This window comes from Chiroxiphia lanceolata, chromosome 1 (assembly GCF_009829145.1).
Source record: "Chiroxiphia lanceolata isolate bChiLan1 chromosome 1, bChiLan1.pri, whole genome shotgun sequence".
NCBI lineage: Eukaryota > Metazoa > Chordata > Aves > Passeriformes > Pipridae > Chiroxiphia > Chiroxiphia lanceolata.
This window is the reverse complement of record NC_045637.1, coordinates 90945204-90973056: the sequence shown is the minus strand read 5'-3', so window position 1 is coordinate 90973056 and position 27853 is coordinate 90945204. Positions and strand designations below refer to the sequence as shown.

The following is a 27853-nucleotide window of genomic DNA, read 5'->3' as shown; positions in this document are numbered from 1 at the left end:
ACCAGCCTGCCACCTGCTGCTGTGTGGAATTACTTCAACAAACATATTTTCTAGGCCTTGTACTGACCAAGAGACACTCCTGTGTGAGCTGGGTCCAACAAAAGCCTGCCTATTCTGCAACAGTGAGCTTTCCCCTGGGCAGTTCCAAAAGTGTTGGTTAACATTAAAATAATGGGATGCTCCGTGCATTTGAAAATAGACCACGTAATCTAAGCAGCTGTCTTATCTTCTTTCCTGCTGCACTTGGCACTGGTGGGGCTTCACCTCTAATGCTGTGTCCAGTTCTGGGCCCCTCAATTCAGGAAGGACATTGAGGTGCTGGAGCAGGTCCAGAGAAGGGCAATGAAGCTGGTGAAGGGTCTGGAAGGTAAGTCCTATGAGGGGCGGCTGAGGGTGCTGGAGTTGTTTAGCCTGGAGAAAAGGAGGCTCGGAGATGACCTTACTGCTCTCTACATCTACCTGAAAGGAGGTTGTAGCCAGGTAGGGATCAGCCTCTTCTTCCAGGTAACAAGTGACAGGACAAGAGGACATAGCTGTGGCAGGGGAGGTTCAGGCTGGACATCAGAAGGAATTTCTTCATGGAAAGGGTTGTTAAACATTGGAATGGACTGCCCAGAGAGGTGGTGGAGTCACTGTCCTTGGAGGTGTTTAAGGAAAGACTGGATGTGGCACTTAGTTGGTCTAGTTGACATGCTGATGTTCAGTCACAGCTTGGACTCAAATGATCTCAGGGGTCTTTTCCAACCTAACTGATTCCCCGATTCTGTGGTTCTAGTACTTCCAAATCTTGGGGCGGCTAACTTGGGTGTTTGATGGTCTCGTTCGAGTTTCTGCTCCTGGAAAGGGGCCACGAGCTGAAAACTCAGCTCCTGCTAAAGCAGTTGCCTAGTCCTTGCAATCGCACAGCTAGAGGCTGGCAAGGTCTCAAAGATCTGAATAAAAACATCGCCACCAACTACAAAAAAACTCGAACCCAAAATAAAAATCATATTATTTGTTTAATGTCTCACAGTTTTTGCTGCACAGGTTGATATTTGAGGCTTTGAACAGTGGTCCTTTATCTGTTCTGAGGGGCAGGATATTTAGCAGCCGGTGTTTTGGTCACATCCGACAGAGTAAATCTTGGGACTTGGAAACCGCACTCCAGTTCCTAAGGACTGCTCTAAGTAAAGTGTCCCCAAGATTCACTGGGGATGGGGCCAAAACGCCAAGCACACCAATTATAGCAAACAACGCGGTGCAGCCCTCAGCGCACCCCACGCCATGCGGGCAGCAGCACGGAGCGGGAGCCGGCTCTGAGGGATGGATGGGGGTGACAGAGGGCTCGAACTGAGAGGTGACGGGGAGCACAGCCAGGGTGCGTGAGAGACCGGGCGAGCCCGAGAGAGGCTGCAACAACCCCACACAAGGAAGACACCCCCAGTCGCGGGCGGCCGGGAGCCACGCCCGCCGCCGGGCCGGCACGGGTATGCGCATGCGCCCGCCCCGACCCCGGGCCGCGCCCGCCTGCCGGAGGCGCCGGAAGTGGCGTCCCGGTGCCGTTCGGTCTCCCGGGAAGTGGGGGGGACGTTGATCCCGTGCCCAAGTGTGCCCGTATTTTCCTTTGGGAATGTGGCGGAGGCCGGGAGTCTAGCCCCGAGGTACGGGCGCGTGTGGGGAGCCTCCGACAGGGCCTGCGAGGGAGGGTGTTCTGTGGCGGGCGCAGTGCGCTGCATCGCGTGTGGCTCCTTACCCGGGGTCTGCGCGGCGCTGCCGCCGCTGCTGCATCACCCGGCGTGAAACGCAGGGGTACCGTGAAATCCGCTGTTAGGGCCGAAAATGCTTCAGTTGAAGACAGGGCGAGTTAATTGCACGGTTTCGTACAGAACGTTTCCAGTGAGCTGGCTGAGGGTTTGTTTCCCCCCTTCGCTTTTCCATTATATTGTAGATTCATGTCTGGAACACTGGCTGAGGGTTTGTTTCCCCCCTTCCCTTTTCCATTATATTGTAGATTCATGTCTGGAACACTGGTCGCTTGCCTGACATGAAAATGCATATGCTAAATTATCAGTGAGGAGGAAACTATATTCTTGCTTTTTTCCACTGAGTAAATAAAATGTATTGCTGTTACAGTGGTAGTTTAAAATTATTAAAATAGCATTCCTTTCCAATAGATAGTGCTGTTGTTTTTCAAATTATATTTATTATTTCTGTTCTGTGATTCTCTTGTTAGCTTTTCACAAGTGGTACAGGCTAAACACGTGTGGTTTTTTTTTTTAATTTTTCTAAATAGCACATATTAAATTCAGATTTTAAAAATTTGAAAATGAAAATGAAAATCTAAGCATTTTTAAAAGTAATTGAGTATCTATAGCACCATAAGTCACCATTAGACATGGCTGCAGTGTAAATAGTGAACACTGTGATCACTGGACCATTAATGCACAATACATGAACATCAGAGTCATTTTCATAGGCTAGTGCAGGACTGGCATGTCTTGCAAGTAATATTTTTTTTCCTCTGGTTTTGAAATAATATTTGACCTGTCTCGGAAAGCATTAATTCAGTTGTTTCCTGGTTTATATTTTTCTGGCTGGTCTTGGCCCTGATGCTGCAAAGCTCTAAAAACAGTTACAGTTTGAAACACAAATAGGCCTGGTGGATAAACAAATTTAAACATGTGCATTCTTTGCAAAATTATGGCCTTCTTTTTATATCCACAGGTGCTTTGCTCCTGATATGTACTTTGGTTCTGCAAAGAAGAGAAGAATTTATTTAGAAAAGCTTCACAGTGCATCATTCACCCATTGCCCCTCACTCAAAATAAATTATTTTTTTTCAAGTTTTGCTGCTGTCACAGCACATAAAAGTTAATATTGGTTTTAGTCCTTTGAGTTAGGAAACTGAGCTTTCTAACATTTGCAAGCCTGCAGAGGAGAGAGATTTGATATTTAGAAAGTTGAACTGAATTGAAATGTCATTTACAGTTGTTATGAAACACAAAGTACTCACTGGAATTCACCATTGTTTCCACTACAGGGATTCCACTACATTGTCCTAGTTACAGGGGCTGGAACCAGTTTATCACTATGTGGGTATAACCAAAACTGTGTATTTTGCACCCTCTATGTCATTTCTGATGGACTGTTAATAAATGGATTGTTTGCAGCAGCTGCCCAGGGGCACACCTGACAACTCAGGTAACAACATGAACATTTAATTCATATCTGCAATGTAAGAAGAAACCTACATTGTTGACTTTATTCTTTCCTGTCACCCCCTGTGCCACTGAGGCCAAAATTGGCTCGACCTTGCTTCTCGCTACCTCATCTGGTGAGTATGAAACCTAATTATTTTACTTACCTAGGTAACAGTTGTACTTGATAGGGTTTCTGTACCCAGAATTTTGTCAGACTCTTAACCGTATTTTTTATATTGGTTTTGAAATACATGGTATGATGTAGAAGACCAAGTGTCTCTCCAGCACACCTTTTTTTAAACTTTTTGAAAAGTATCATAATTTGCTATGACAATAACTTAAAAAATAAAAACTTCGTGTGTTTTGTTTGGAAAGTTGATTTCTTTAGACCTAGTTTAGATTAAATTATTTTAATGATTTTTCTCTGATAGCATGTGATGAAAAAAAATCTTGGAAGATTTAATGTTCTGTAGGGTGTATTACTACTACAGAGACATAGGCAGTTAACTTCTATTGGTGTGCAAAAGTACTTGAGTTTAGCATAAAAGGAAAATATTCTTGTAAGTCTTAAGAGAATTACTGTTTCTCCAAAAGGAATCAGTCATGGCTGATGACTCTCAGAGGAATTTTCGCTCAGTGTATTATGAAAAAGTGGGGTTTCGTGGAGTTGAAGAAAAGAAGTCACTGGAAATTCTGTTAAAAGATGACCGTTTGGGCAAGTTGATTTCACTCTTTCCTCTGTTACTTTGGTGATAAGGAGCTGGGGAGGGAGTAATAGAAAATGTTCAGCTACTGTGCTTAATACTCATTTAAGTTTTTCATGTTTTACCACTAATGTCTCAGTTATTGCTAGCAGACCTTTGACTTTTGAAGATCTGAAAATCTGTTTTTAAAACTATCAAAGATTTGTCAGTTTGCTTCCTTTTTTTTCTTCTCTCATTCTTTGTGCTGAAGAAACTAAACGTTTTTTAATGAAAGCAGTTTTAATCGGAGAACGCATCATTTCATGCTGTTCATTCCATATAACTTCAAAACAATGAAGATTTTGTTATTGCTGTTGGTCCCTGAGGAGTGCCACATCTCTAACAGAACAGAAAGATGAATGTCGTCCCTTTAAAAAAGCCTTTAATTGTTTTGACAGTGGCATGATTTACAAAATACTTATAAAAATCATCCAGTTTTTTTCTGATGAAACTTAAAGTAGTTTTACTGTAGATCAAGCCAATGTATATATTTTTCAAAATTGTTGCAGTTTATAGGGCACATTCTATTCACAATTGAAGTGGTGAAAGATCTTATTGATAATATGTGATGAAAGTGAGAATTTCAATGAGCAGCTGAAGATTTGTCATAGTTAGGTAGATCAGAGACGCAGAATTATTTATATTTAAATTTATCATAATTTTTTTTCTTTTTATTTCTCTACAGATATTGAGAAGCTTTGCACATTTAGTCAAAGGTTTCCACTCCCATCCATGTATCGTATACTGGTGTGGAAAGTGCTTCTAGGTATGAAATATAACATAGAATGTAGGAAGGTGTATTTTTTTAAAGAGGTAATGACATGGATTATTCTGTACTACCTTGCCTACTGCTGCATATTTAGCCTACTTTTGTATCCACCTCGAATGCACAATGGCAATTATAAAACAATGTTCCATGGATAGTTTTTGAGAACTTTGCTGAAGTGTACCTAGAAAAGTGTGTTTCTGTATTTAACTTTGTAACACTATGCAGTTACAGTTATAAAATGGATTTGAAATGTGGGTTATAGGAAGTCACCAATACCTGATAAGATATTCAGTGCTGTTTCTGAAATAACATACGGTTAGGTTGAAGTAAGTCTGTGATTAATTTTAAACTGGGCAAGTTATAGAATGCATGTTTATTCTAAAGAAAAGCTTTGTGTTCCACAAAATCTTGGTTTCTTCTGGTTTTGCTTCTGGTTTTTAATTGTATTTGCCATTGAAGAAGTTATGAGGCCAAGGACAAGTTATGGTATCCCCAGAAACCATAAAACCCCATAAATAGATTATATTTTCGTTGAAGTGCATTAGTCAGATGACTAATTCAAAAGTACTAATGGCTTTGCACTAACTGGTCAAGTGTATTGGTTTACTTGTGTCACTTGGAGACAGGAGGGGTTGTGCAAGGCCCAGGAGTTCTGACCCTTACAAGGTACCTGGAGGGTTTGTTTTCCTTAGAGTTGCTGCACGCAGAGAAACACCGACAGGTCGAGTGTGAAGGTACATCGTCGGACTGAATCTGTGGAAGGGAAATGTGGTTTACCATACTGTTGGTGGGGGAGCCTTGTGCCACTTTTGTAAAGCTTGAGTGTGGCTCCCATGCTCAGTCTTGTGCTAGCAGAGCTGTGCTGGCAGGAAAGGAGCTGAGAGCCAAAATGTTTCATCAGGGAGACCAGCAACATCAGTCTGCAGATTGGCTTGGAAGCTGCCGTCTTTTACTGGCCTGTGAACTATCCCTCATATTCTTTGTCATTTGGCTCTCCAGAGTACATGATACAGATCCCACATATATTTCACATGAAGATTCTTGATGTGTGATTCAGAGTCAGGAAGGCTGGTGATTCCTACCTCAGAATGGTTATTTTCCAAAACAGTTTTTGTCTGGTTTAGGATGTTTATTAATCTTAGGCTGTGCCATAATCTTGAACAATGTTCAAGTAAATATCTTCTTCCACTATTCCACTGCAGTGTCTGAAGTTTGAAATAGTGTATTAGAAAGTTTTAGATGAGTTTTAAAAATGATTTTTAATTTTTTCTTGGTTTTTTTCCCGCTTCTATAATTTTCTACAGTTTAAAAGTTGTGGCTTCATATCCCTGATTATTTGGATTTGTGAGCCTGTTTCTGGCAAAGGTAATAAAGGAATAGTGCACAGAAGGTGCAAGATCTAATTATAAAACTTGGAAGTTCTTGGCATTGATCATTGAACTGACAGAGTAATTCTACTTGATAAAAGGCTTTGCCATAAAAAAGGTGATTGCATCCTGGGCCCTGGTGAAGTAGTCTGCATCCTTTAAAATATTAGTTGTAGGAAATATAGCATCAAAGGTTTAGACAAGTGACTAGATCCTTCAGCCAAAATTATAACAGCAAAATATAGTCTGCAAAATTGTGGCTCACTGCAGAGCCAGTGGTCAGTCTTTGACTGTTTTAGATAGATGATCTGTGAATCATATGATAACACAAAACAGCTTCTGAGTTAACTGCTTGGAAAATTATATTGATTTTTAGAAAGATTTTGTATTTTAAACTCAGAGTGATTCGTTTCACGACATGAACCTCTGTCAGGGGAGGTTTAAGTTAGATATTTGGAAAAGGTTCTTCACCCAGAGGGTGGTTGGGCACTGGAACAGGCTCCCCAGGGAAGTGGTCATGGCACCAAGCCTGCCAGAGTTCAGGAAGTGTTTGAACAGTGCTCTCAGACATGTAATTTTTTGGAGTGGTGCTGTGCAGGGTCAGGAGTTGGACTTGATGCTTGTGGGTCCCTTCCAACTTGAGATATTCTGATTTCAAGCATCCATACTGTCATTCTGTATACTTCTTGGGTGAACAGAGGTGAACAAGGACTTCTCTTATGCTGTATCTCGGTGTTAACACTTATTAGAAAAGCTGGTATTGAAAAGGAATGCAAAATATCTCATTGGAACGACAGCCCAGTCCATTTCTGATGGGAAGTGTTACATGTCCTCTAAACAGTGTTAATAATTTAAGAAAATTTTGCTGACAGGATAGGCGTCCTTATCTCAGACGTGTACCAGGACTTGATGCTGTCCCAGGTTGCATGGTATGTCAGCAGTGTCTCCATTAATTTCCTGTTCAAGTGTGACTCAGTATGGTTTCTGGACATCCCTGTGTTGTTTAAGCTTCTTTTCTTTCTGCCTAAGGTTATCTTCTGTATTTGAGGAGAGCAGTTGGCAATATGTATATACAAAACCATGATATTGACTCTCTTTTGGCATAACATGAAAAATGTCTTGCTCTGTCCCAGCTTTTGAAATGCAGACAGGTTTGCAGTTGGAAATGAAAAGATAATTTTCTGTCTGATGTGCTTGTTACTAAACTCAGTCATTTCATGGTTTAACACTTGGCAGGAATATTTTTTTTTTAAGTGAGAGATAAAAGCAACACGTAGCTTGTTTCAAACTGATTTTTGAAGAATACTTTGTTCTCATGGGTTTCTGCACTGAGAAATATTCTACTCCACTAGTGAAATGTTGAGCATCTCTTCTGGAGATGCAGTTTAATTTTGTCTACCTTACTACTTTTATTTATTTTAAAATTTTTTTTTCTCCTAGAAAACTAGAACAAATATTCGTGTTGTGCTAAGAATGTAAAAAATGTTACCTTGCAAAGTGCCTATGTGGTATTCTTAAGTTTTAATCTATAACTGATTCAACCCGTGTGATTGATTTTGCTTCTGAATGTTGTTTTAGAGAGATTTAATCTATGATACAGAGAGTAAAGTAATTAATACTGAGTTGTACAGTATCTTTGCATTGGTTAATTGAATCTGTATATTCTCTGTCATCTCAGACAAAGTGTAGAATTTGAGAAAATGAACAACTAATGTAGATAAAAATCATTCTACACCCACCTTGTTTTCAAAGTAAGTGGAAGGTGGGCACAAATGCACAACTACAACTATACTAAAAACTAGATAAGTATAAACAAGTAACAGGTAAGATTTCTCTTTACAATTGCTTGTATTTTTTAATTTTAATTTTTTTTTTTTTTTTAATTTTTGTCAGGAATTATTCCTCCTCACCATGAATCTCATGCTTTGGTGATGAAGTGCCGAAAGGAGCAGTACTGGGACATACACCATGCTCTTCGTGTAATTCGCTTTATTAATGATTCTACCCCACAGGTGGATGTTTTCCTGCGCATCCATCAACTGGAATCAGGAAAATTGCCTCGAAACTTGGCTTTTGCATTGGTCAGTGAACTGCAAGTCACCTCACAAATGCATGTAGATAGACAAGTAAGGTGAATGGAAAACAGAGAAGTACTAGTACAAAATAAGAAATTTTAGTCAAAGTGCTTTTCTCTTTTTCTTCCCCTAAGTACTTATGTAAGATTTTATGCCTTAGAATCCCTTTTGTGTATTTTGCCTGCTAGCTTTCAAGCATTTTGTACTCTAATGCACTTCAGTTTCTTTATAGCACTGAAATGAAAATGACATAATCCTATTGGAGCTCATAGATTCTTACATGTCCTGGAACAAGGATAATTCAGAGCCCGTACAAGCCATGATTTAATGCAAATTGCATCATATATTTAAGTTATTTGTTTTTAAATCTAGACTTTAAGGTACTGACCTCCTTTTTATGTTAGTCTGAACTAATCAGGGCTTCTGTCAGGTCATGCATGTACTCTGCAGTTTACAGTGTACTCACAAACGGATGTTGATGTGATGGTAAGCCAGTAGAGAGATGAGAAAAACAATGTGTGGATCTTATGTATAAGCCTCTGTCAAAGAGGATGTGATGAAAGGAACCACAGGGCTTTCTGCAGTGGATTTTGTCCCTTATTTAATATTAATTTATCCATCACAAAATTTGACATAAGAACTAAAAAAAAAATAAAAAAAAGAAAGCTTAAAGTTAATATAGAAAGTTCAGTAATATTTTGATCTGGAGGATTACATACAGCATTCTGTTGTTAAAGGAGGGAGAACATTTTCATGCCCTTACCATTGTCTAGGAATGTGGCTGTCCTACCCTGCAAGTTTCCTGTAGAGAAATTTCCTTGATCTTGGCCTGTGACCCAGTGGGCGAAAAATTCCTCCCTTCTAGAGCAGTATTGCCTTCTGAGCACGTGTTTTGTCAGTGCATCCCAGAGCACTGGCTGCTCTCAGTACTGTGATGGGGTTTCATGGAGGTGGTGTTCAGCAGAGCACTAGTTATTAGTCCTGTAACTTGGACTTGTTCTGCTGCAGAAAGCATTTGTTCTCTTTATGCCAGTCTGTTTTCTGTGCAGTAATAAGAGGTTACTGCTTGATAGTAGCTCAGTTTTATTGTGGAGGCAGGGGGAATATAAAGATGATGTTGGATTGATATAAATATTTTGAAATGTTTGAGTACCAGAGAGAAGTCTGGTAAATGTTTTGTGCAATCTGAAAGCAGAGAGTTTAAGTAGGGGTATGTGTGCATTGCAGCAGTCTGTGTGGCAGAGACATATCAGTAGTATTTAAGACTCTCCATGCATCAAACCCTGTGATCCTGTAGCTTATTGCTGCTGAGGGTTACAGTACATCAGACTGTGGACACATACCTGGCTTCTTACCCTGCCCCCTAATGTAGTCAGTACTGCCTGTGTAAGGAAGACTGAGAAACGAGGCAAATAGAGAGCCATTCCTTGTGCATCTTCCCAGTTTAGACAGTTCTTGAGTCAGCTGTTGGCATGAGATCTAGCTGGTTTTAGCATTAGTTCGCCTACATCTACCCTGTGTGCCACATTACCTGTGGTTTAGGCTGATGATTCTGTTGGGAAAGTACATCCTCATGAGAGAAGGTGATGGTGTCTCCATCACATGCTTCTAGTCGTGGATTGTGGGGAGTAAGATACTCATAACCTGGAAAAGGTATTTGTCTCTAGGAAGCTTATCTCAAAACAAATGATTTTCTGTGTGTTGGAGGCAGGTGCACAGCTCATGGCCGCATTGTTTTCGGTATCTGTAACATCCACGACAGAGGTGTTTGAGGGGCCCGTTTGGCCCTTAGCAATCAACAGCATGAAAAATTCTGCTGCTATGCAGTATAAATATGTGGTCCACGTAAGTGGGATTATCACTACCTTGTTAGAATGTAGTATTTTCTCCTTTGAGAAAATTTGAAACTTTGAAACAGTTTTTCCGAAGCTCCTATTGTGTGTTTTGGTTTTAAAATTAAAACAAGTCTTGTTTGCTCTGCTTTAGTATTTATCATCATAGTGCAGCTGCTGCCCGATGTCTTATTTATGAATGTTAGAACAGCTCTTTGTGTACGTTGATTTCCATTTATTCTCCCAAATAGCAGAGAAAAGGAATATAAGAATAATTTAAATCAGAATAGTCCAATACTTCTGTGTAGTTCACTTTTTTTTGGCTTTGTTTTCCAGGAACCTGAAGATGAAGTGTTTCTTGTTATTGCTAAAGCAATGGAGGAAATGGTGGAGGATCCTGTAGAATGCTATTGGCTTGTCAGTTGCTTTGTGAATCAGCTGAACAGCAAGCACAAAGATTCATTACAACAACTGGTAAGGAAAAAACCACCTTTTTTTTTTTTTCCTTTTGTGGGGAGAGGCAGTTGTGGAAAGCATTAATACATGGAGACAACTGGAGCGTCAGAGGTGACACCCTTGGGTTCTGTTCCACCAGCTGTTTTGAGAAAATGGGAGGAGTGCCTTTTGGGTTTTGATTGTGCTGTCCTGCACAATTGGTTTTGTTTGCTGCATGGTGATTTTCAGTTACATCTTATTTTCTTTTTAGCTTGCTTGAAGGTTGCATTGTATCTAGTTGAATTATATTTCCTTTTTAGGTTGTCTAAAGGTTGCTTGTATCTAGGTGAATTATATTTCTCACAAATTGGTCACTTAAGAATTTTTTTTATTTCAAACAATTAAATTTCAATTACAGAGTTAAGAACATCTTGATGTATGTCTGCTACTTTTTAGGCTGCATCTCTAGCATCCATGTGCTGCTCATTGTATGATAGACAAAGCACAATTGTCTTTGCTTTTTAAATGAACCAGAGTACTACGTCTTCAGAAAAACAGTATGTTGAAAATTAAGTTATAATAAAAAGTGGAATAGTTTTCTTTTAGCACTGATCAATTAAGCGCTGTCATAGAATGTTAACTTTGAATTTCTGTCTTACTGATTTATAAAATTAAAATTTGATTGTAAAGAAAATGTGTACTTTGCAAAATCACGAAAGTTTTTGTAATTCTTCAAATGGCCTTAACAGATAAAAGCTCTTTAGTTAACAGTATCCACTGAGGTGGCACCTGTGCACTGGCAAGCACCGAATGAAAATTTGTTTTGCAGAAAATGATGCCTGCCCTTTGTTTGTTAGTCTTTTGGAACAAAAAGTAATTTTTAAACCTACCTCCTGTTTCTGGGGGTGATACATTAAACTATACTGATTTCTTTAATTCCTTTCAAAGGAAAAAGGAGTATTTTTAAAGAAAGTGTGTACTCTCACCACATAAATAGTGCCAAGTGTCTCCCTCCCTAATTTTTTTTTTGTAATATAAGCAATTGCCAAGTACCAAGTACCAAGACTCTGCAGGTGAGAATATGGAAAAAGGGCGTGTTTTCTCCCTTCAACAACTGAAGTCATTAGCTGTTTACTTAATTCTGACAAAAAGCATAAAGGTACTCCTGAATTTATGAAAATGTGTATTATGTTACATTAAAATTTAAACAAGATGAGAAAATTATCCGCATGTTTATCCTTCTAAATACTTTGGGTTTTTAAGCCATAAATCAATGTCCAGCTTTTAATGGGTTGCACAGAGATTTACTCTCAGAATTGATTTTCTGGGTTTTGCTGTATTGTGTGTAGATTTTTCTTGATGTGTGCTAAGGCTATTAGGTTTGAGGTGAATGAAACTCAATTTTACTCGTGGAGGTAACAGTAATTAGTGGATGTTTAATCTCTGCATTGCCTTAAGCTCTGAAACACCTCCTTGCATTAGGGAATACTGCATATATTGGAAGTTCTGCTAGTGGTCAGCAATTTAAGGAAACTGAGTTTGTTTATTTAGTTAAGTACTTAATTAGTTAATTGCAAAAGTCAGCAACACTCATATTTTGGAACAGTTAAAACAGTGCGAGTTCATTATTTTAGCATGTTGTTTTACGCCAATTGAATTTCTAAGACATTCCATGTCTTACGGTGTGCATTAACTATGAAGGTTTTCTGATGTGAGTTACCTAAAATTTTCCAATTCTTTCTCAGCCAAAAGTTCTGGAGCAGTATTTGAACATTGAAGATAACAGACTCCTGATGCATCTGAAAGCATGTGCTGCAATGAGCAAGCTCCCTTATGATCTTTGGTTTAAAAAGTGTTTTGCAGGATGTTTACCTGAGTCCAGTTTACAGAGGCAAGTTCTCTTCTTTCAGTTTGTAACTTCATACTACTTTTAGCTTTTTGTTGTCAGTAGCACTCAAAGAGCCTTCTGTACTTCATCTGTAAGATTATGGTGTTAACTTATTGCTGACTTTACTGATGCAGGATAATCAATCTGTGTGATCATTTCACCCATTGAAATTAAAAAAGAATGGAGTTAAGTATACCAGCTGATTCTGTTAGACACTCCTGGGATTTAAAACTCAAAATCCTGTCTTAGTGATAGATGGCTGAATGGTAGTCGTTTTCAGGCTTTTTAACTGAAATAATTTCGTAGGAAGTGACTGTAACATCATCATCATTAGATGAAAAAGATTTTGGGAATGTGTAGTAATTTTGGCTGGGATAGAGTTAAATTTCTTCAGAGTAGCTCATGTAGGGCTATGTTTTGCATTTGTGCTGAAAACAGTGTTGATAACACGGGGATGTTTTAGTTACTTCTGAGTGGCAGTAACACAGCATCATTCTGCTCACCAGCAAGGAGGCTGGGGCTACTTAAGGAGCTGCTTAAGGAGGGGGACACAGCCAGGACAGCTGACCCCAGCTGACCTCAGGGATATCCCATTCCATATGGAGCCATGCTCAGCAATAAAGCTGGGGTGAAAATTGGTGGAGGAGAGTGCTCCCTTGGGGACTTGCTGGCTGTTGGTCGATTGGTGGTGGGCAGCTGTTTCCATTTGCATCACTTGTCTCAAGTTTTATTTTCCTCTCTTTGTTATATTTTTCTTCCCTTCCTTACAGTTTTTTTAAATTATTATTTCTTTTAAATTATGAAATTCTTTTTTTCTCAACCCAGAAGTTTGTTTCTTACTTCTACCCTTTCAATTCTTCTCCCATCCCAATGGCAGGAGTAGTGACTGAGTTGGCTGTGTGATGCTCAGTTGCTGGCTGGGGTTAAACCATGACAACATTTGTTTTAAAAAGTCCTAGGGCAGGTTGAGTATTACAAAGTTAATGAAATAGTGGATTGCATCAGGATTCTACAACTAGAAATAGGTTGTTGAGCTTTTAATAGGGCAAAATTCTTGTGCATAGCATTTCACTGAAGGGCTTTTGAAACGAAACTTGTATTATTTCTCTAGTTCTGCTGCCTAAGAACTCTTGGAAAACAGGAAATTCAAGATGGATGTAGAGAAACATATTCTTTCTGCATTAATAAGAGTTGCTAATAGCTAAACAGGATGTGGCACAAAAAACCCAATGGTTTCATCTTCAGCAACCTGAAAACTTGGAGGAGTATTAAGGTTCAAGGGAATTTTTATTTCAAGGAAATCAATTCCAGGGCTTCAGTTAGTATAGGAACCTAGTGTGGAAACGAAATGCTTTGTAAATTGCTCTGTATAAAATGCTTTTATGGTGATAAAGTTAGTCATAATCTAAATAGTGAATGAAATGTTGTTTGTTTATCTGGAACTTCATGTTTCATGAAGAAAAGTGAGAAATGGCTACTTTTAAAAATTTTATTGGCCCTTATAAAAACAAAGTTTTAGAGAACAATCTGTAAGATTAGAAATCATGCTCTCTGGTCTTGGTGGACCATGACCCTTGAGGTTCCGGATGTTTTACTGTTGGCAAGTAATATGTTTGAGAGAAAAAAAACCATTTTGAACCTTTAGGTGCAGCACTGTAATTGTTACACGCCAGGTTCTTCTCATCAAGCACCTATAACTCTTCAAAACAGTCATCTCTGTGTACTGGTTGTATGTGATGTGATGGTGGAAAGCTTTTATTCCTATTACGGCTACGGAAATTATTTAAGTACATAGTGTGTTTGTTACAGCCTTAAAAGCAATTGATCACCTATGGTTTGCCTACATCTCTTTCACATTTGCTTTTTTAGGTTATTTTCAGCAGGTAATGATTGCTCTTGTTTCATTGTGCTTTCTCTTTGTGCAACTTAATGCCTTAAAATGTAAACTAACATCAGTCAGAAGTGACGACCCTAACTAGGACTTATCCGTCTCTTCAAACCTTCTTTTTTCATAGGCTTTTGTGATCTGAAATGCCCTTGGCAATCTACTGCATTGGAAACCTCTTTGCATGTCTCCTAGGAAATATTTTTACTTAGAGCTTATGTGATTCAATTTTGCTACTTAGTCTTATGGCTGAGAACTGTTGCTGAAAGAGGAATTTGCATCAGAGCAGTTTTGCTCTTGGAAGAAGAAGAGTTTTTTTAAATTTCTGTTGAAAATAGAACATTTTATAGAGCTGTGTAATCTTGATAGTGTAAAAGAAAAAATCTAGATGAAGAATTTTGATTTCATATTTCGTCTTGTCAGAACCTTTAGTTTCAAACTTCTACCATTTTGAGTCAGTTTATTTATGTAAAATATTTTGTCTAGTCAGTGTGCATGTTTAGCATTCATATATGCTGTTTGACCTTACTGAAATAGAATATTTTGATTACCTGGAATTTTTTTTAATAGTTCCCCCACCTCTTCCCATGGAAAAGGTCAAAATATTGGCTTTCAGTATCACTGTGGAGTAAAAACAGATTTTCATGTTGATACTTCTAATGGCAGAGCAATCCCTTTTGCCAACAGTTCTTGTGGGAACATGATACAAGTGCACTTTTTCTTTTTTAGGTTTCTGAATTATTCAGTTGTAATCATAATGGCCTTATTCACTAAGGAAATAACATACTTCATGGGTAGCATGTGACAAATGAACTTAATTAATGCTTGGAGATTCGGTTTGGATTAGAATCTAGAAGCCTGAATGCTTATCTGAAATGTATCCAAGTGGCAGTGTTGGAACTGCTGAGATTTGAAAACAGGACTCCAGTTCTCCTGTGTATTTTACTTACTTTTTTGTCAAGTGAGAGATGACGTGAACACAGTCTTTTATGATTTAATTTATCTTATGATTTAGCACTGTATTTCTTGGAGAGGTTGATTGCTTTCTATAAATTGTAGTCTTCTCTGCCAGGCAGCTAAATCTAGATTTCATGGTTTTCTTTTTCTTTCTATTTTTTTTTTCTCTGAGGTGTATAAGGCTTGTGTATGCTGTGCAGAAATTTTTTCTGATAGTGGTGGGATGACTTTGCACAATACCAACTTAAACTTCTGGCAGGCGTTGCTGTTCAATATAAATACACTTTTACAGCACACTTCCAGTCACACCATAGGTAAAATTTATGCATCAGTTTAATTGAAATGGGCTAGGAAAATGTATATAGACAGATTTCAGTTAGAAACATTTCCTTTGATCTTATGCAGTGTCTTTGTGTGCCCTAATACACTCGACATATTATTCAGCAAGCTTCTTAAAACTTCTTAAAGGTGCCATATTGATAAAAGAGAGGAGCAAACTGGTCATTTCCAGGAATCTCTGTCCCACCAGGAATACAGACAGGGTGCTTTCTGGAATATGAACCAGCCTGTAGCACAGGTTTAAGAGGGACAGAAAGGTGTACTTGTCTCTGAAACAGGGAGAGAACTGGATCACGCCCTTGTTTTCATACTCATCATTACCCTGTTTGCCTGATTTCTGCAGCAGCATATCTGGTCATCTGTTTGGGAAGCCATGCCTGGAAAGCTTTCCAATGGTGCTGTGTTGGCCTTCAGCTAGAAATCCCTGCTCTTAGAGCTTGGTGTTCCATTCGTGGCTTCAGCTCTACAGGCAAAATGGCACGTTGGCTGCCAGTTTAATCCAGCACTATCATCCCAGATGATCCAACCACAACAGAAGTAGTGCAGCTTTGCAGTTGTAATTGTGAATGAGCCAGGCATTTTTTATGGCCTAATGGTGCCAATCATGTAACATGCCCCTGAGTAATGTTGTTTGTATTCTGCACTGAAGGCTTGGCATTAGCAGGGTGGTGTTAGGTTATTAGTCTCTGGCAACTTGGTAGTGGCAAAGTATTTGGTCATTCTCCTGAAATTTACGACCTTCCAGCTGACGCTGCCTCATATATTAATATATGGCTTCTGTAGTTTTACATCTGTGATCTCCATGTCCTGCATAATTTACATCTAGTTGTAAAAATGTAAGTAATTAGTTAGTAGAAACAACAGAAATATGATGAAAAATGCCTTAAATTTACTATGGAGTGGGAAGGCATAAAAATGTGCATATGGGCTACTACTGTGGAAAAACTTAATTTGATTTGCCTTTGCCTAAGTAACTGAGCTGCTTCTCAGCTCTGTAGATGGGTGGGCACAAGATCATGACATGACATCGGGATGAGATTTGTGTGAGCCTCATCACATCCTTCCATGCCCAGTTACCATTGGAAGGACACCCAGAAGTACAGGCAGAGGAGAAAGCCTTGGCTCTTTTTAGATATCTCTGGCCTGAACAACTGGAGGACCAGAACCAGGGGAAAAGGCTGAGTGTGTTTACCGTGCAGCCTAGGGGAAAAACTGTGAGATTAATGGTAATATTTCAGAAAAAGAGAGAGCAGCAATGCTGTGATGCTTCTTGTGTCCTACTGCACTGTAGCAGTGTAGCAACCTCAGAAGCTGCCTGGAGAATGGCATCCGTTCACACCTAGGTGCTCACAGAGTAAGTGGTATCTTGTCTATGGAAAAAGCTCAGTGAAAAGTAAATGGTTTTATTTGTATAATCCTGGGCATGCTCTTTGCTTTAAGTGCTTCCTGTTTCTTTTTATTTTTCCTTGTGGTTGTCACTACTGTTTCACTGTTAGATAAATACCTACAAGAGTGCTCCTGTAGTTAGTTGAATGGTTATATTTCATAGAGGAAGACAGCCACACAAACGTAGGGAATTTAGCATATACCTTCTTTTTCAGCATTTCTGAGTAGGGCTATAGGCACAATGGCATGATGTTTCGGTTCTACTATTAATCTGCTGTGGTTTTTTTCCATTTTGGACACAGTTTATGTTGTTCTTCTTGGCTCTGCTGGTACAGAGAAGGTGCTGACTCTTGACAGTGTTGCTGGTGGCATTGCATTGAGAGTAACAATAACCGGAAATGTTAAAGGGAAAAATATTGCAGCAGAACAGCTGGTTAGTGCTGACCTCTCACCCACTTCTCTATGCACCATCTTCCAAAATTTGTGAAGACAGTGGTGATTTAAGTACTGCATCCGTTTTGCCGTTGTTAAAAGATTTGTTCTGGAATCAGACTTAATAATGCAGGAAAACAATAGAGTGTTTTCTGAGCATAGCATGTAACCTAATGCAGTTATGGAGACTAAAGTCAGGAGAGTTGGAAGCAAAATAATGAAAGGAGACTAGGTGTTTTATACTAGGATTAGTAAGTTTGTTTTTGAATTAATATTAACTTTAAAAATTATTTCCTGGTTTTGAAGTTTGCTGCTCTTTGTAATTGTCATTCATAATTACATAATTCTGATGCGCATGAAACACATGGGGAAACTGTTCTTGGGTTCTAAACAGATGTGTTTGGTAAGGAAAATGCTTTAGAAATAAACAGGGATGACTTGTACAGTATGGAACAGGGCTGTTGTCTCAGTTTTCTCATAGCCTTGCTCAAAGCTCCTAGACCTGACTTCAACATCAGTGTAATATTTACAGTGATAATTTGTCCTGGGATTCTCAAACCGCAAAGGAAGCAGTAACATTTTGATCTTGGATTATGTGTTATTCCTCTCAATATGGGAATTATGCTCAGTTTTTTTGTCATAACAAGACAGGGAATTAAAACTAAATTGGCTGTGCCTTTCCCCCCCCCCCATCTGTCCATGTGGGGTTTTTGTTTCCTTCTTTTTTAAGAGTAGTCCTGAGGATTTAACATATTCTTTTCCTCCTTTCTTCATCATAAGTTAAAATCTAGTCTAAATTTTTTGATGAATGGAGAGGTGGTGAAAACAGTGTCAAAAATTTGTGTGAATGGGAGGTTAAGAAACGGATATAGAGTTGACTTGAGTCACAGTGTGAAAAATAAGCACTGTGCAGCAGCAGCAAGCCTTCCAGCAAGTTATAAAGCTTTTCACCAGAAAGTCACAGAAACTTTGAGGTTGGCAGGGACCTGTGGAGGGCACTGGTCCAACCAGTCCCTCTGCTCAGGCAGGCCTGCCTAGAGCCAATTGCCCAGTATCATGTCCAGACGTCTTTTGAACGTCTCCAAGGAGAGAGACAACTTCTCCTGTCTGGGCAACCTGTGCCAGTGCTCGGTCACCCTCACAGTTGAAAAAGTGTTTCCTGATGTTCAGAGGGAACCTCCTGTGTTTCAGTTTGTGCCTGTTCCCTCAGATCCCTTCACTGGGCATGACTGGAAAGAGCCTGGCTCCATCCTTTTTGCACTCTCCCTTCAGGTAATTATGTACATTGATGAGATTCCCCAGATCCTTCTCTTTTTCAGGCTGAGCAGTCTCAGCTCCCTCAGCCTTTCCTTACAGGAGAGGTGCTGCAGTCCCTTCATCATCTTAATGGCTCTTGGCTTGGCTCTCACTGTTTAATAAAAGTGTGATACCTACACTTCAATTCAGCTGTCAAAGTTCATGTTGTGCCTGCATTGTACTCTGCTGGCACTCAGGGCTGAAGGGCAAATTTGTCTATGAGAGGTCATACAAAAATCGAGTTGCCTTTGGAAGAAGCACATCCCCAGATCCAGATTTATAGGTGGGCTGCAGAAGATACTTTTCAATTAGTGACTGTATTCAGAAATTACGGAGGATGGTATGTGATCTTTGTCCCCCATGATTTTATTTGGAAGGAGAAGTACTTTGAACAAGTGCCCAGAAGGAGCAAGATCTGTAATCCTCAGAAAGTCTTTCTGACACAGCTCTTAAAATTCAAGAACTAAAAATAATGCAAGCCCATAAAAGCTGCCATCTGACAGATGGTTTCACACTGGTTTTGGATAATCTTTTGTCGCGAGTATGTTGAGCTGGGCCTGAGAGAGAGCTGCTGGATGAAGGATGATTTCAAATTGTTGGTAGTTTTGGTAGTAAGGATCCATTTTAATATTCATCCAGATTCTGTTACTGAAGTACATGCAGCCTTTGGAGCCCTGCCCTTCAGGTTTTCTTAAAACTGAGGTCCAGATACAGCTTCATACAAGTGGTAGAAGTGCTTAGGTAATTCTGAGAGGTCTGCACAGTGGGATGGATTGGAAGACTTAATAGTTGTTCCTCATGCCTGATTTAAACATAATGGATTACATCCCGTAGATAGGTCATATTTGTATCATATACAGCAATGACCTGGAATATTTAGCTGCTTAAGATGTATTAGTTCAGTATTACATCCCTTTGAATTTTCAGCTACTTAACTGTTTGAAAGAGTGTATTAGGCATGCTAATGAAGTTAATTTCTTCTTTTTTGCACTAGGAAAAATTCTAACCTTTACCCTACACGGTAGAGTAGTTGTTACAGTTCAGGCTATTAAAACAAGATTTGTTTTTTGTACTTGTGCTTGTAAACAATTCAATTTCTAAACAGCAACACACCATATCAGTACATACCAATTACTGCTTGCCATCCCTCTGCTCTGAACAGATTTAGGAGTTGATAAAATGTCTTTTATTTACCCTAGCCCAAATAATTCAATACATTGCTGTTACTCAGAAAAATAATCTGGGAAGAGGTGATTGTACGAAGGCTGTTCTAGCAGATAAATAAGCAGATGTAGTGGTTTGGATCTTGTTTTTCCCCCAGAGGCTAAGAAAAGTGGTAACCCCCAAGGGGTGGAAACCCCTGGAAGTTTTGAAGTTCTGTCCAATGGGCGCTCCTGCAAAAAATGTAAACATATCACAAGCACCGGAAGAGACGAGTTGTAGTTTTGGTTGTTAGAAGAAGTAGCCATGTTGTAGAGCCACGAGGAAGGGGCTCTGAGCCCCTCGGGGCCTCTGGGGCCTCCCAGCCCCTGGCTGGGGGGGACTGCAAAGACTTGGAACAGTGTTAGACTGGACTAAGTGTCTGTAGTTAAGCTGGGAGATGTTTTCTCCAAACTGGGCAGCGGAGACAGAGCAGAAAGCAGAGACGCAGCGTCCAGAGGCTGGCAGACAGCCAGGATAGATAAGACCTGAACCGGAGGAACAGCAGGAACAACATGCAGCACCACAGAGAAGACTCCTGGAAGGAGAGCCGAGGAAAAGAGCCAGCAGCTGAGAGACAGAGTTCTGGGGGTAAGAACTGACCCAGACGCCCAAACTCCCTTGAGACCTCCGAGAAAGGAGGCACATGGACTCCTATTTAGGAGAGGAGGTTTGGAATGCTGCAGCACCAGAGAGAGAGGAGCTAAGAAGCTCAAAGACGTCCCGGAGCTGGACCGGGACGGCCAGATGGAATGCAGAGGGGGGGTGACCTTGGCCGCCCCCCCTCGCCACTGCTGCCACATTGGCAGTTGAGACAGAGCACAGGAGCTCTGCAAAGGGGAATTTGAATCCCCTGAGGAAGGGACTTTCACGAAGATGCCCCTGCATTTCGTGATATACCTGTGGTGACGTGAGTCTTGTCCCTGCTGGCAGTCCACAGGTGAGGCCTTCGCTTGGACCGAAGGAGAGCCGGGGGGCTTGGAGACCCCCTTGTGTGTATTGAAAAGAGATCCAGCTACAGCAATCCAGTTACTGCTGCATGGAAGACAGAAGAGGAGCTGCTGCCCTAAATGTGGAAGGGATCTGTCCTTCTTTCCCTCCTGGACTTTTATTTGGAGGGGAGAAGAGATCTGATCCATTGTAAATACTATATGTCATGGTAGAGATAGTTGTAATCGTGTGTATAATGTGTTATAGTATTTATTTGTACAGTCATTGTAATATGTTCCCTTTCCCCCATTCTGAGTCTGGTTGTGTTTTGTCTGGAAAAACCCATCTCACATTGGGTTGAGATGTGGGAGGGGGAATGGAGCTAGGGAATTGGATTTTGGGGCTATCTCAGACCATGACAGCAGATAAGCACTGCAATAATGTTTAGTGATTCCTTTTCATTTTCTTGTAGGGTTTGGGACAAAGTTATTAGTGGGTCCTGCAAGATTCTTGTTTTTGTTGCTTTGGAGATATTATTAACCTTTAAAATGAAGATAATAGCGCTGAATACTGCAGAAAAGATCACACAGTTTTTGGAAAATGTAAGTACTCTATTGTGCTTTTATAAAAGTGTGTTTCGGCCTTAGTCATTTGCCTGTTGCAGATGTACCATTGATATTATTACAGATGTACCATGAGATATTATTACACTCCTTCCTGAGAACAGTGGAGTAGTAGAAAGGTGAAGGAAAAATGCACAGGAATGAGAATAATGATTTTTTTCTATGAGGAGGTAAGGCTTTCGTAGACTGAAGTTATTTTTAGGCTTGGGGAATGTATTATCTACGTTTGTACAGAACTGACAATACTCCTTGTGATACTAAAGGGTTTTTCTGTGAAAGTAAGTGCAGGTGAGGTTAGGTTAATTTTTCTGGAAGCTCCTTAGAGGGGTTGGTTTCTGGCTGCTTTTTTTCTTTGCTTCTTGCCTGAGTGCGAGTCTACAGACTCAAGGTGTGTTTTCTGTTGATGTGAGGACAGGGTCATGAACCTGAATCTGAACTTTCCTGACCTTGAATAGTAATGAGCATCACAGCAGGGCTGTAGGGTTCCAGTGTAACCCAGGTTAGTTAGATGAGATATGTTTGTGGTCATGGATAGCCAGTGTGAGTTCTGTCTGCTGTCAACTCGGGGATGTGTGAAGTGTGAGATATCTGGGTGGTAACCTTACAATTTTGTAAATAAAAGGTTTTTGTCCAAAACCTGGAGGTAATGTGTTGCGTGTAGGACTGAGGGGTGGTAGGATGGTGGAGCAGGGAGGTGAGATTCTAGTTTTGTTTTCTTTTTTCTAAAGAGAGAAAATATGAATTGGAAATTCAAAATCTTTATTTTAAACAAAACAGTCCAAATGAAGTACTCTGACAAGGCATCTTGCTCTGATCTTTTGTAGATTCCTCAAGACAACACTGATGCCATTGTCAGCAAAGCTGTTGATCTGTGGCGCACACACTGTGGGACTCCAGCACACTCAGTCTGAGAACTCTCTTCACTTGTGGCAGCTTGGGAAAAAAAAAGACATTTGAAAAGACATTATGCCACTCTTTCCCCATCCTAGTGTGATGTTTTTCATTAACCTATGTAAAAATGCTATTAAAGCATAGTGACCAATTGGCAGAGACTGAAAAGGTTAATGATTTGTGCATTCTAGAATCTCCAGGGGACTTCTGCAGGCTGGGAAGAGGTGGCTGCTCACCCAGCAGGGCCCATCCCGCCACCAGTGCTGCTGAGGGGTCGAGTCCTGAAAAGGCAGGAAGTGCCATATTTGCCATGCCCTTCTCATGAACTCTGCGTGTCTGGCCTGGGCTGTCAGAGACGACGTTGGAGGCTTGTGGCACGCCCGTCAAAGCCCATCCCCGCACCAATCCTTTTACCATGCCCCTCACAGGAGCTCTGTGAGGAGCGCATGACCAGGAGATGTTGGAGGCTCGTGGCACAGCCCATGACACTATTCCGTGGTAAAACTCCCCGCCTCGGGGAGGTACAAGGTGTTCTGGAAGTATATGATAACTCATAACTTCTTTGAGTGTGTGGGCTTTCCTCCCCCACCCCCAATGGATCAAGACCACCACTTCAAGTAATAGACTTGGAAGCTGCAACTGCCAAGTTTCATCGCTGGACCCTGTGTGCATTGACTATATCTATCTTTCCACCTTTATCCTTTCTTTCCCCTTCTCTCCCTTTCTCTCCCATGTGCATTTCCTTAAGTCTTATCCTAATGATTGCTGTATTGCTATAGATGATAGATATAGATGGTAACACCCAAAATGGCACCATACCTGTTTACCTTTGAAACAAATTATTCTAAAATAAACCCTACATATATATGTTTTCAAACACCAATTATTCAGTGTCGTTTTCACTCTAATCCACTCCAAGGGATTTATTAATAAGAACCTGGGTAAAACACCCCCCCCCCCTTTCTGGGGTAGGTCACAACACCAATATGTAAATATTTTTCAATAAATACTGGTGGAATGAAGATATCTAGCGGTGGTGTGATCATGTCCAAAGTGTTTGTTGGTCAGCCAGCTACAGTATTTTGATTGTGCAGTGTGCTCTCTTGCTCATGAAGAAGTAAATCTAACTCCTGAAGCAGTAAATAGACTTGTAATTTAAAAATGTTTCTGTATGCCAGCTTATACTTGATATAACTAGTTATTATTTGGAGGTGTTTGTAAGGTGAATGTACTGAATGTTAGTCTGCTGAATTGGTGGACAAGCAAGCCTTTCTAGAAATGTAATTGTACTCCATTAATACTGTACATTTTCAGGTAAATGAGGCTTCACAAGGCTGAGGTACAGGATGTCACAATGATTGGGGGTGGTGTCCTTTTCTGAAGTGTTTTAAAATACTTTCTTTTTATCTGTCAACCAGCTCTCTATGGCTGTACCTCTGTCTTTGTTCTTCATGAAGATATTCTAGAGAGGTGGATCTGTGCAGGTATGGAGAAAATCAATTGAGGTGAGTCAGTAAAATTCAGAATTACAGCCCAGTAATAACTCAGCTCTGTTGAGTGCTTGACTCGAAGCTGTAATTTGATTTTTGTTTGACTTAGATTTCAAAACAAATTTAATACAGAAATGTAATTCATGATTTAAGTAGAAGCCATAGATAGAGGTTTACTGGAGAACTGATCTTTTTCTTGTAAAAGGGTAAAATTCTGTTTCTACTTCTTGCACAGCCCAGGGAATTGTATATAAAAATGTGTTGCTTAGCTGTTAGTTGACTCAAATTGATGTTCAGTATGGTGAGTATGCTCATTGCAATTGAAAGAGTGTATTTAGCTTGTACTTAGCGTAGGGCAAACTTGAAATGCTTCAGAAACTTTTGTTTTAGACTACATCAGGTTTACCTTCAAGCACATTGATTGGGGAAGCTTAGGATGCAGCACAGGTTACCCCTAAAACCCTGGGAACGTGACCTATGCCGGAGGCTGAGATGCTGTGGTTAGTGTTTCTGGAATGTCCAAGTTTTGCCAGTTCAGAAAAAGCATGTTCATGCCTGCTTTGGAATCCATTGCTGTGCCTGCATTGTAGTGTAATCCAGTGAGTTCACTTCAGATGGGAGCCTATTTTCCCAGCGTAGGCATGAGAGCTGGGTAAGGGGGATGGGAAAGTGCCACGGTCTGGGGGGGGATGGGGCCGTGACACAGCACGGATGAGTCCAGAGACAAGGTAGAGGTGCAAATGGAATGCTTTGTTGAGGTGTGCCTGGGATTTTATGCGTTCAGGTGGGGAAAGGGCTAGAATATGGGGTGGAGCATGAGACAGACAAACGGGGGAACAAATCGGGTTAGGGACGCAGGCAAAGGGAGAGGAATATGGGAGGAACTGGGGAAGGAAAGGGTGAATGGTAACTGTCTCCTCTCTGCAGCTTCTTCAACCTATCAGAGAGGGGAGCGGAGAAGCAGGGAGCAGGCAAAACTCATGGTGAGTCCGGGCGCGCCCAGGCTGTGTAGTGTGGGTACAATGCGATACACATATGTGAAACCACATAATAATGGTAAAGTCCATATAATAAAGTCCTGTCAATTGCTGTATGTCTTTCTCCACGCCCGGAACCGCTCCCATCCTGAATCTTGCTCCTTCCCAGGAAAGAGCACACACGTTCTGTGAACAGTAGCACTGTAACGTGCAGTGCACAAGTTTCTCAAATAATGGGCACAGGTGTAGTCTGAGAGATTGCTTATTTGAAGATTTTTTCCCCCCAGGCTGCACTGCTAATTCACACAATCCCAAAGGTACAGGTGCATTATCCAAGCTTTTACACAGTGGATTACTTGGTCATTGAAAAAACAAACACCGATGACACTGAAGGTGTTCAGCAGTTTCAGTCCTGAAGGAGAATCAATAACTCATATTCTGTGAAGAGAGGTGAATTGAATCAGGATTAGAAATGCCAGTCAGTGTTACTGCTTCCAGACTTGCCAGTGAGTGTTCCTCCAATTACTAGTTGACTGAAGGCTCCAAACGCTTTTTTAATTTAAAGAAGTCTTTCTCTATCAATAGGCAGGCCCTGGAGTTGCACAGAAGAGAGAGATAAACTTTTACAGAATGACAGAAAGGCTGAGGCCAGCAGGGACCTCTGGAGTCCATCTGATCTAACCTCCCTGCCCAAGCAGGACTACCTAGAACCAGTTGCCCAGAACCATGTCCGTGTGGCTCCAAGGATGTCTCCAAGATGGAGACTGTCTCCGAGGATGGAGGCTCTACCACCTCTTTGGGCAACCTGTGCCAGTGCTTGGTTACCCTCACAGTAAAAAATCTTTGTGTTTCCATGACCAACAGCAATTTTACTTAAACATCTCATTGTATGTCAGATGGATCCTTAAATGCTGCTCCCCTGTAATGTCCAGCTGAAGTTTGTGTGCAGGTTTTTCAGTTCTATGTATAAAGAGGGAGCAGGAATGTGACTAATGCAGAGTGCATTATTTATTGTGAGCTATCCTGAAGGAGGGGAGTTCTCTAGAGAAGATATTGTGGTTTAGGTCCGTTTTTCCTTCACCAATCAGGTAAGAGACATTTGTGTGTCTCTTAATGGATCCATTCGCAGACTTTCACTGTGGATTTATGAGGGAATCCATTTATGCAGAAAATGTACTGAATTCCCAAAGGACTGGAAGTATGAATCTGGCTAACTTACGCTCAGTTAATTTTTGGTGATTGCTCAGTTGTTCATATGCTCAGTGGAGCAAAATGCTTCAGCTCAGAGACCTGCTTACCAAGAGAGCAGAAGAGCACAGTGGGAGCTTTCACTGTCCCCAGCATGTGACAATCAGGGGGAACATGAGACAAGGTACTTTTAAAGTCCCAGCCTGGAGCAAAGTCCACTGTTTGGGAAGCCTGGGTCTGTGCCTCCAGCAATTGTCATCAGCCTGTAGTTGACCTGTTGAACTAAACCAGCTCAATAATTGTGGTGTCCAGCTTGGTACTTCTTTTAGTGGGAAATCCCACTGAAGTTTGCTCTTTTACCTACTACGGACTCCTAGACACAGATTGTTTTGAAATTGCGTATAGTTGAGCCTCACACTGAAATCCTTGGCTAAGTACTTAATATGAGGAAAGGGTTATCTTTGCTATTTGTTTTCTATTAACCTTTATGCTGTCCAGGAGGAACATGGTAGCAAGCCAGGTGTGTCTGTTAAATAGAGAATTGGGTTTTTCAGCCTCCTCTGCTTCCTGCCTGAAGATGGCATTGGATTGCAATTTGATTGCTAGTAATTACATAGACTTCACTGAAGGCACACACGTCTCTTCACTCAGACTGGTTTTATGAAAAACTTCCATTAAAACATAAACCCCCATCCCTTTTGTAGAGGTCTCGGCGCAAGAGATTGGGCTGTGTTTTCATATTCCCTGTACAATGTATTCTCACCAACATTTTTCTTGTTAAATCACAGAAATTACTGTATGTAACCAAACCACATTGTACTGCTGCTGTGGAAGCCATATCTAGTTGCGGGAAAAGGGGATCTTTAGTTAAAAACTATGATTTTGTTTACTTTATTTATGCAAGCCTCACTGGATAGCTACGAACTTGTTGGCTGTGAGAATGGAAATGCATACAAACAAGGATTTTAAGGAGTTCAGTGAAAACTTACCCAAATGAAAACAAACAAAAAAGACCCATAGCAGAGTTTTGATGATGTTGTGTCTCCCTATCAACAAGGGAAAGGAACAGAATTTGGTCAGTTAAAATACATAGATCTTCAATTTTTGTGGAATTGGAAGCCTACGTGTGTGTCAGGGAAGGGGAACTGCTCCCATCTGCCAGTTACTGTGAGGATGCTGGGTGTCAGTTGTTGCTTAAGGGTCAGAATTTTTGCACCATCAGTTACAAAAACTGAAGAGCCTAAGCAGAGCTGTTACCTTAAATACTTTCTGCTGGAGGCCAGTGAGCCTGTTTGAAGATACGTACTTATTCATGGGTAGGTTTTTTCTTCACTACACAGAGACTTCAGCTTGTCACAGCCTGAAATGCTGTGCAACTACTGAAGCTACTCAGGGGAAAGAGGGAAAAAAAAAAAAAGATGAAAAGGCAATATAGATGTGCAGGAAAGGCTCCTCTGCTGAACAGCAACAGCACTTGCTAGTGCTACTTGACGTTTTCTTTAACCACCAGATATTGCCTATTGGACAAAGGCTTGTGAACAGGGAAGGGAGAGCAGAGCTGGCAAATGCTGCACGTTGATGCTGGCAGCTGGCACAGCATTCCCTGTGCCAACAACATTGTGGCGACAGGTGGGGTTTGGTTGTGTTTGTGGATGTGTGTGTGTGCGTGTGTGTCTTGTACAGACTGTTGGATTTGCTCTTCATTAGCACAGTGTTGGGTACAATTTTAGCAGCAGAGATGCCATCATCCTCCTTTGCACACCTTTGTTGATCCAGCTCAGCAGTGGCGCTTGTGGCCCATTCAGTGCGTTCCACTGATCATCTCTGGTAAGTCTCACTCTCCTGCTTTGCTCCCCATGGAGGTGGGCAAGCCTGCCTGGCAGCAGGAGGGCTGTATCCTTGACTGCATCCATGTGTTACACTGTCAGTCACTGGGATAGAGGGTGATAAAATACACAGGCACGAAAATGC

The 27853-nt window shown here is 40.8% G+C and overlaps 1 protein-coding gene across 9 annotated transcripts; it reads left to right on the top strand.

Annotated features, from left to right (window-relative positions):
- Positions 1-1498: 1498 nt before the first annotated feature.
- Positions 1499-23110, top strand: TBC1D7 (TBC1 domain family member 7). Of its 9 annotated transcripts, none has more exons than XM_032711560.1 (10): positions 1523-1640; positions 3020-3071; positions 3153-3313; positions 3774-3894; positions 4608-4688; positions 7952-8184; positions 10302-10439; positions 12146-12291; positions 21186-21315; positions 22161-23110. In XM_032711560.1, the coding sequence occupies exons 4-10, from the start codon at positions 3783-3785 to the stop codon at positions 22245-22247; spliced, it is 927 nt and encodes a 308-aa protein (XP_032567451.1). In that variant the 5' UTR covers positions 1523-1640; positions 3020-3071; positions 3153-3313; positions 3774-3782; the 3' UTR covers positions 22248-23110. The 9 variants fall into 9 exon arrangements, with proteins under 9 accessions (XP_032568027.1, XP_032567451.1, XP_032567601.1 ...); XM_032711710.1 differs by having other exon boundaries at positions 3150-3313; XM_032711632.1 differs by having other exon boundaries at positions 3020-3180; positions 3274-3313.
- Positions 23111-27853: the final 4743 nt, after the last annotated feature.

What these genes read in the sequence shown, in the direction of transcription:
- TBC1D7 (XM_032711797.1), top strand. Translation starts at nt 3,783, where the DNA reads ATGGCTGATGACTCTCAGAGGAATTTTCGCTCAGTGTATTATGAAAAA. An exon ending in AAATGCATGTAGATAGACAA is followed by an intron (nt 8,185 to 10,301) that starts GTAAGGTGAATG and finishes TTTGTTTTCCAG; the next exon opens with GAACCTGAAGATGAAGTGTT. An exon ending in CCTGAGTCCAGTTTACAGAG is followed by an intron (nt 12,292 to 21,185) that starts GCAAGTTCTCTT and finishes ATTTTCTTGTAG; the next exon opens with GGTTTGGGACAAAGTTATTA.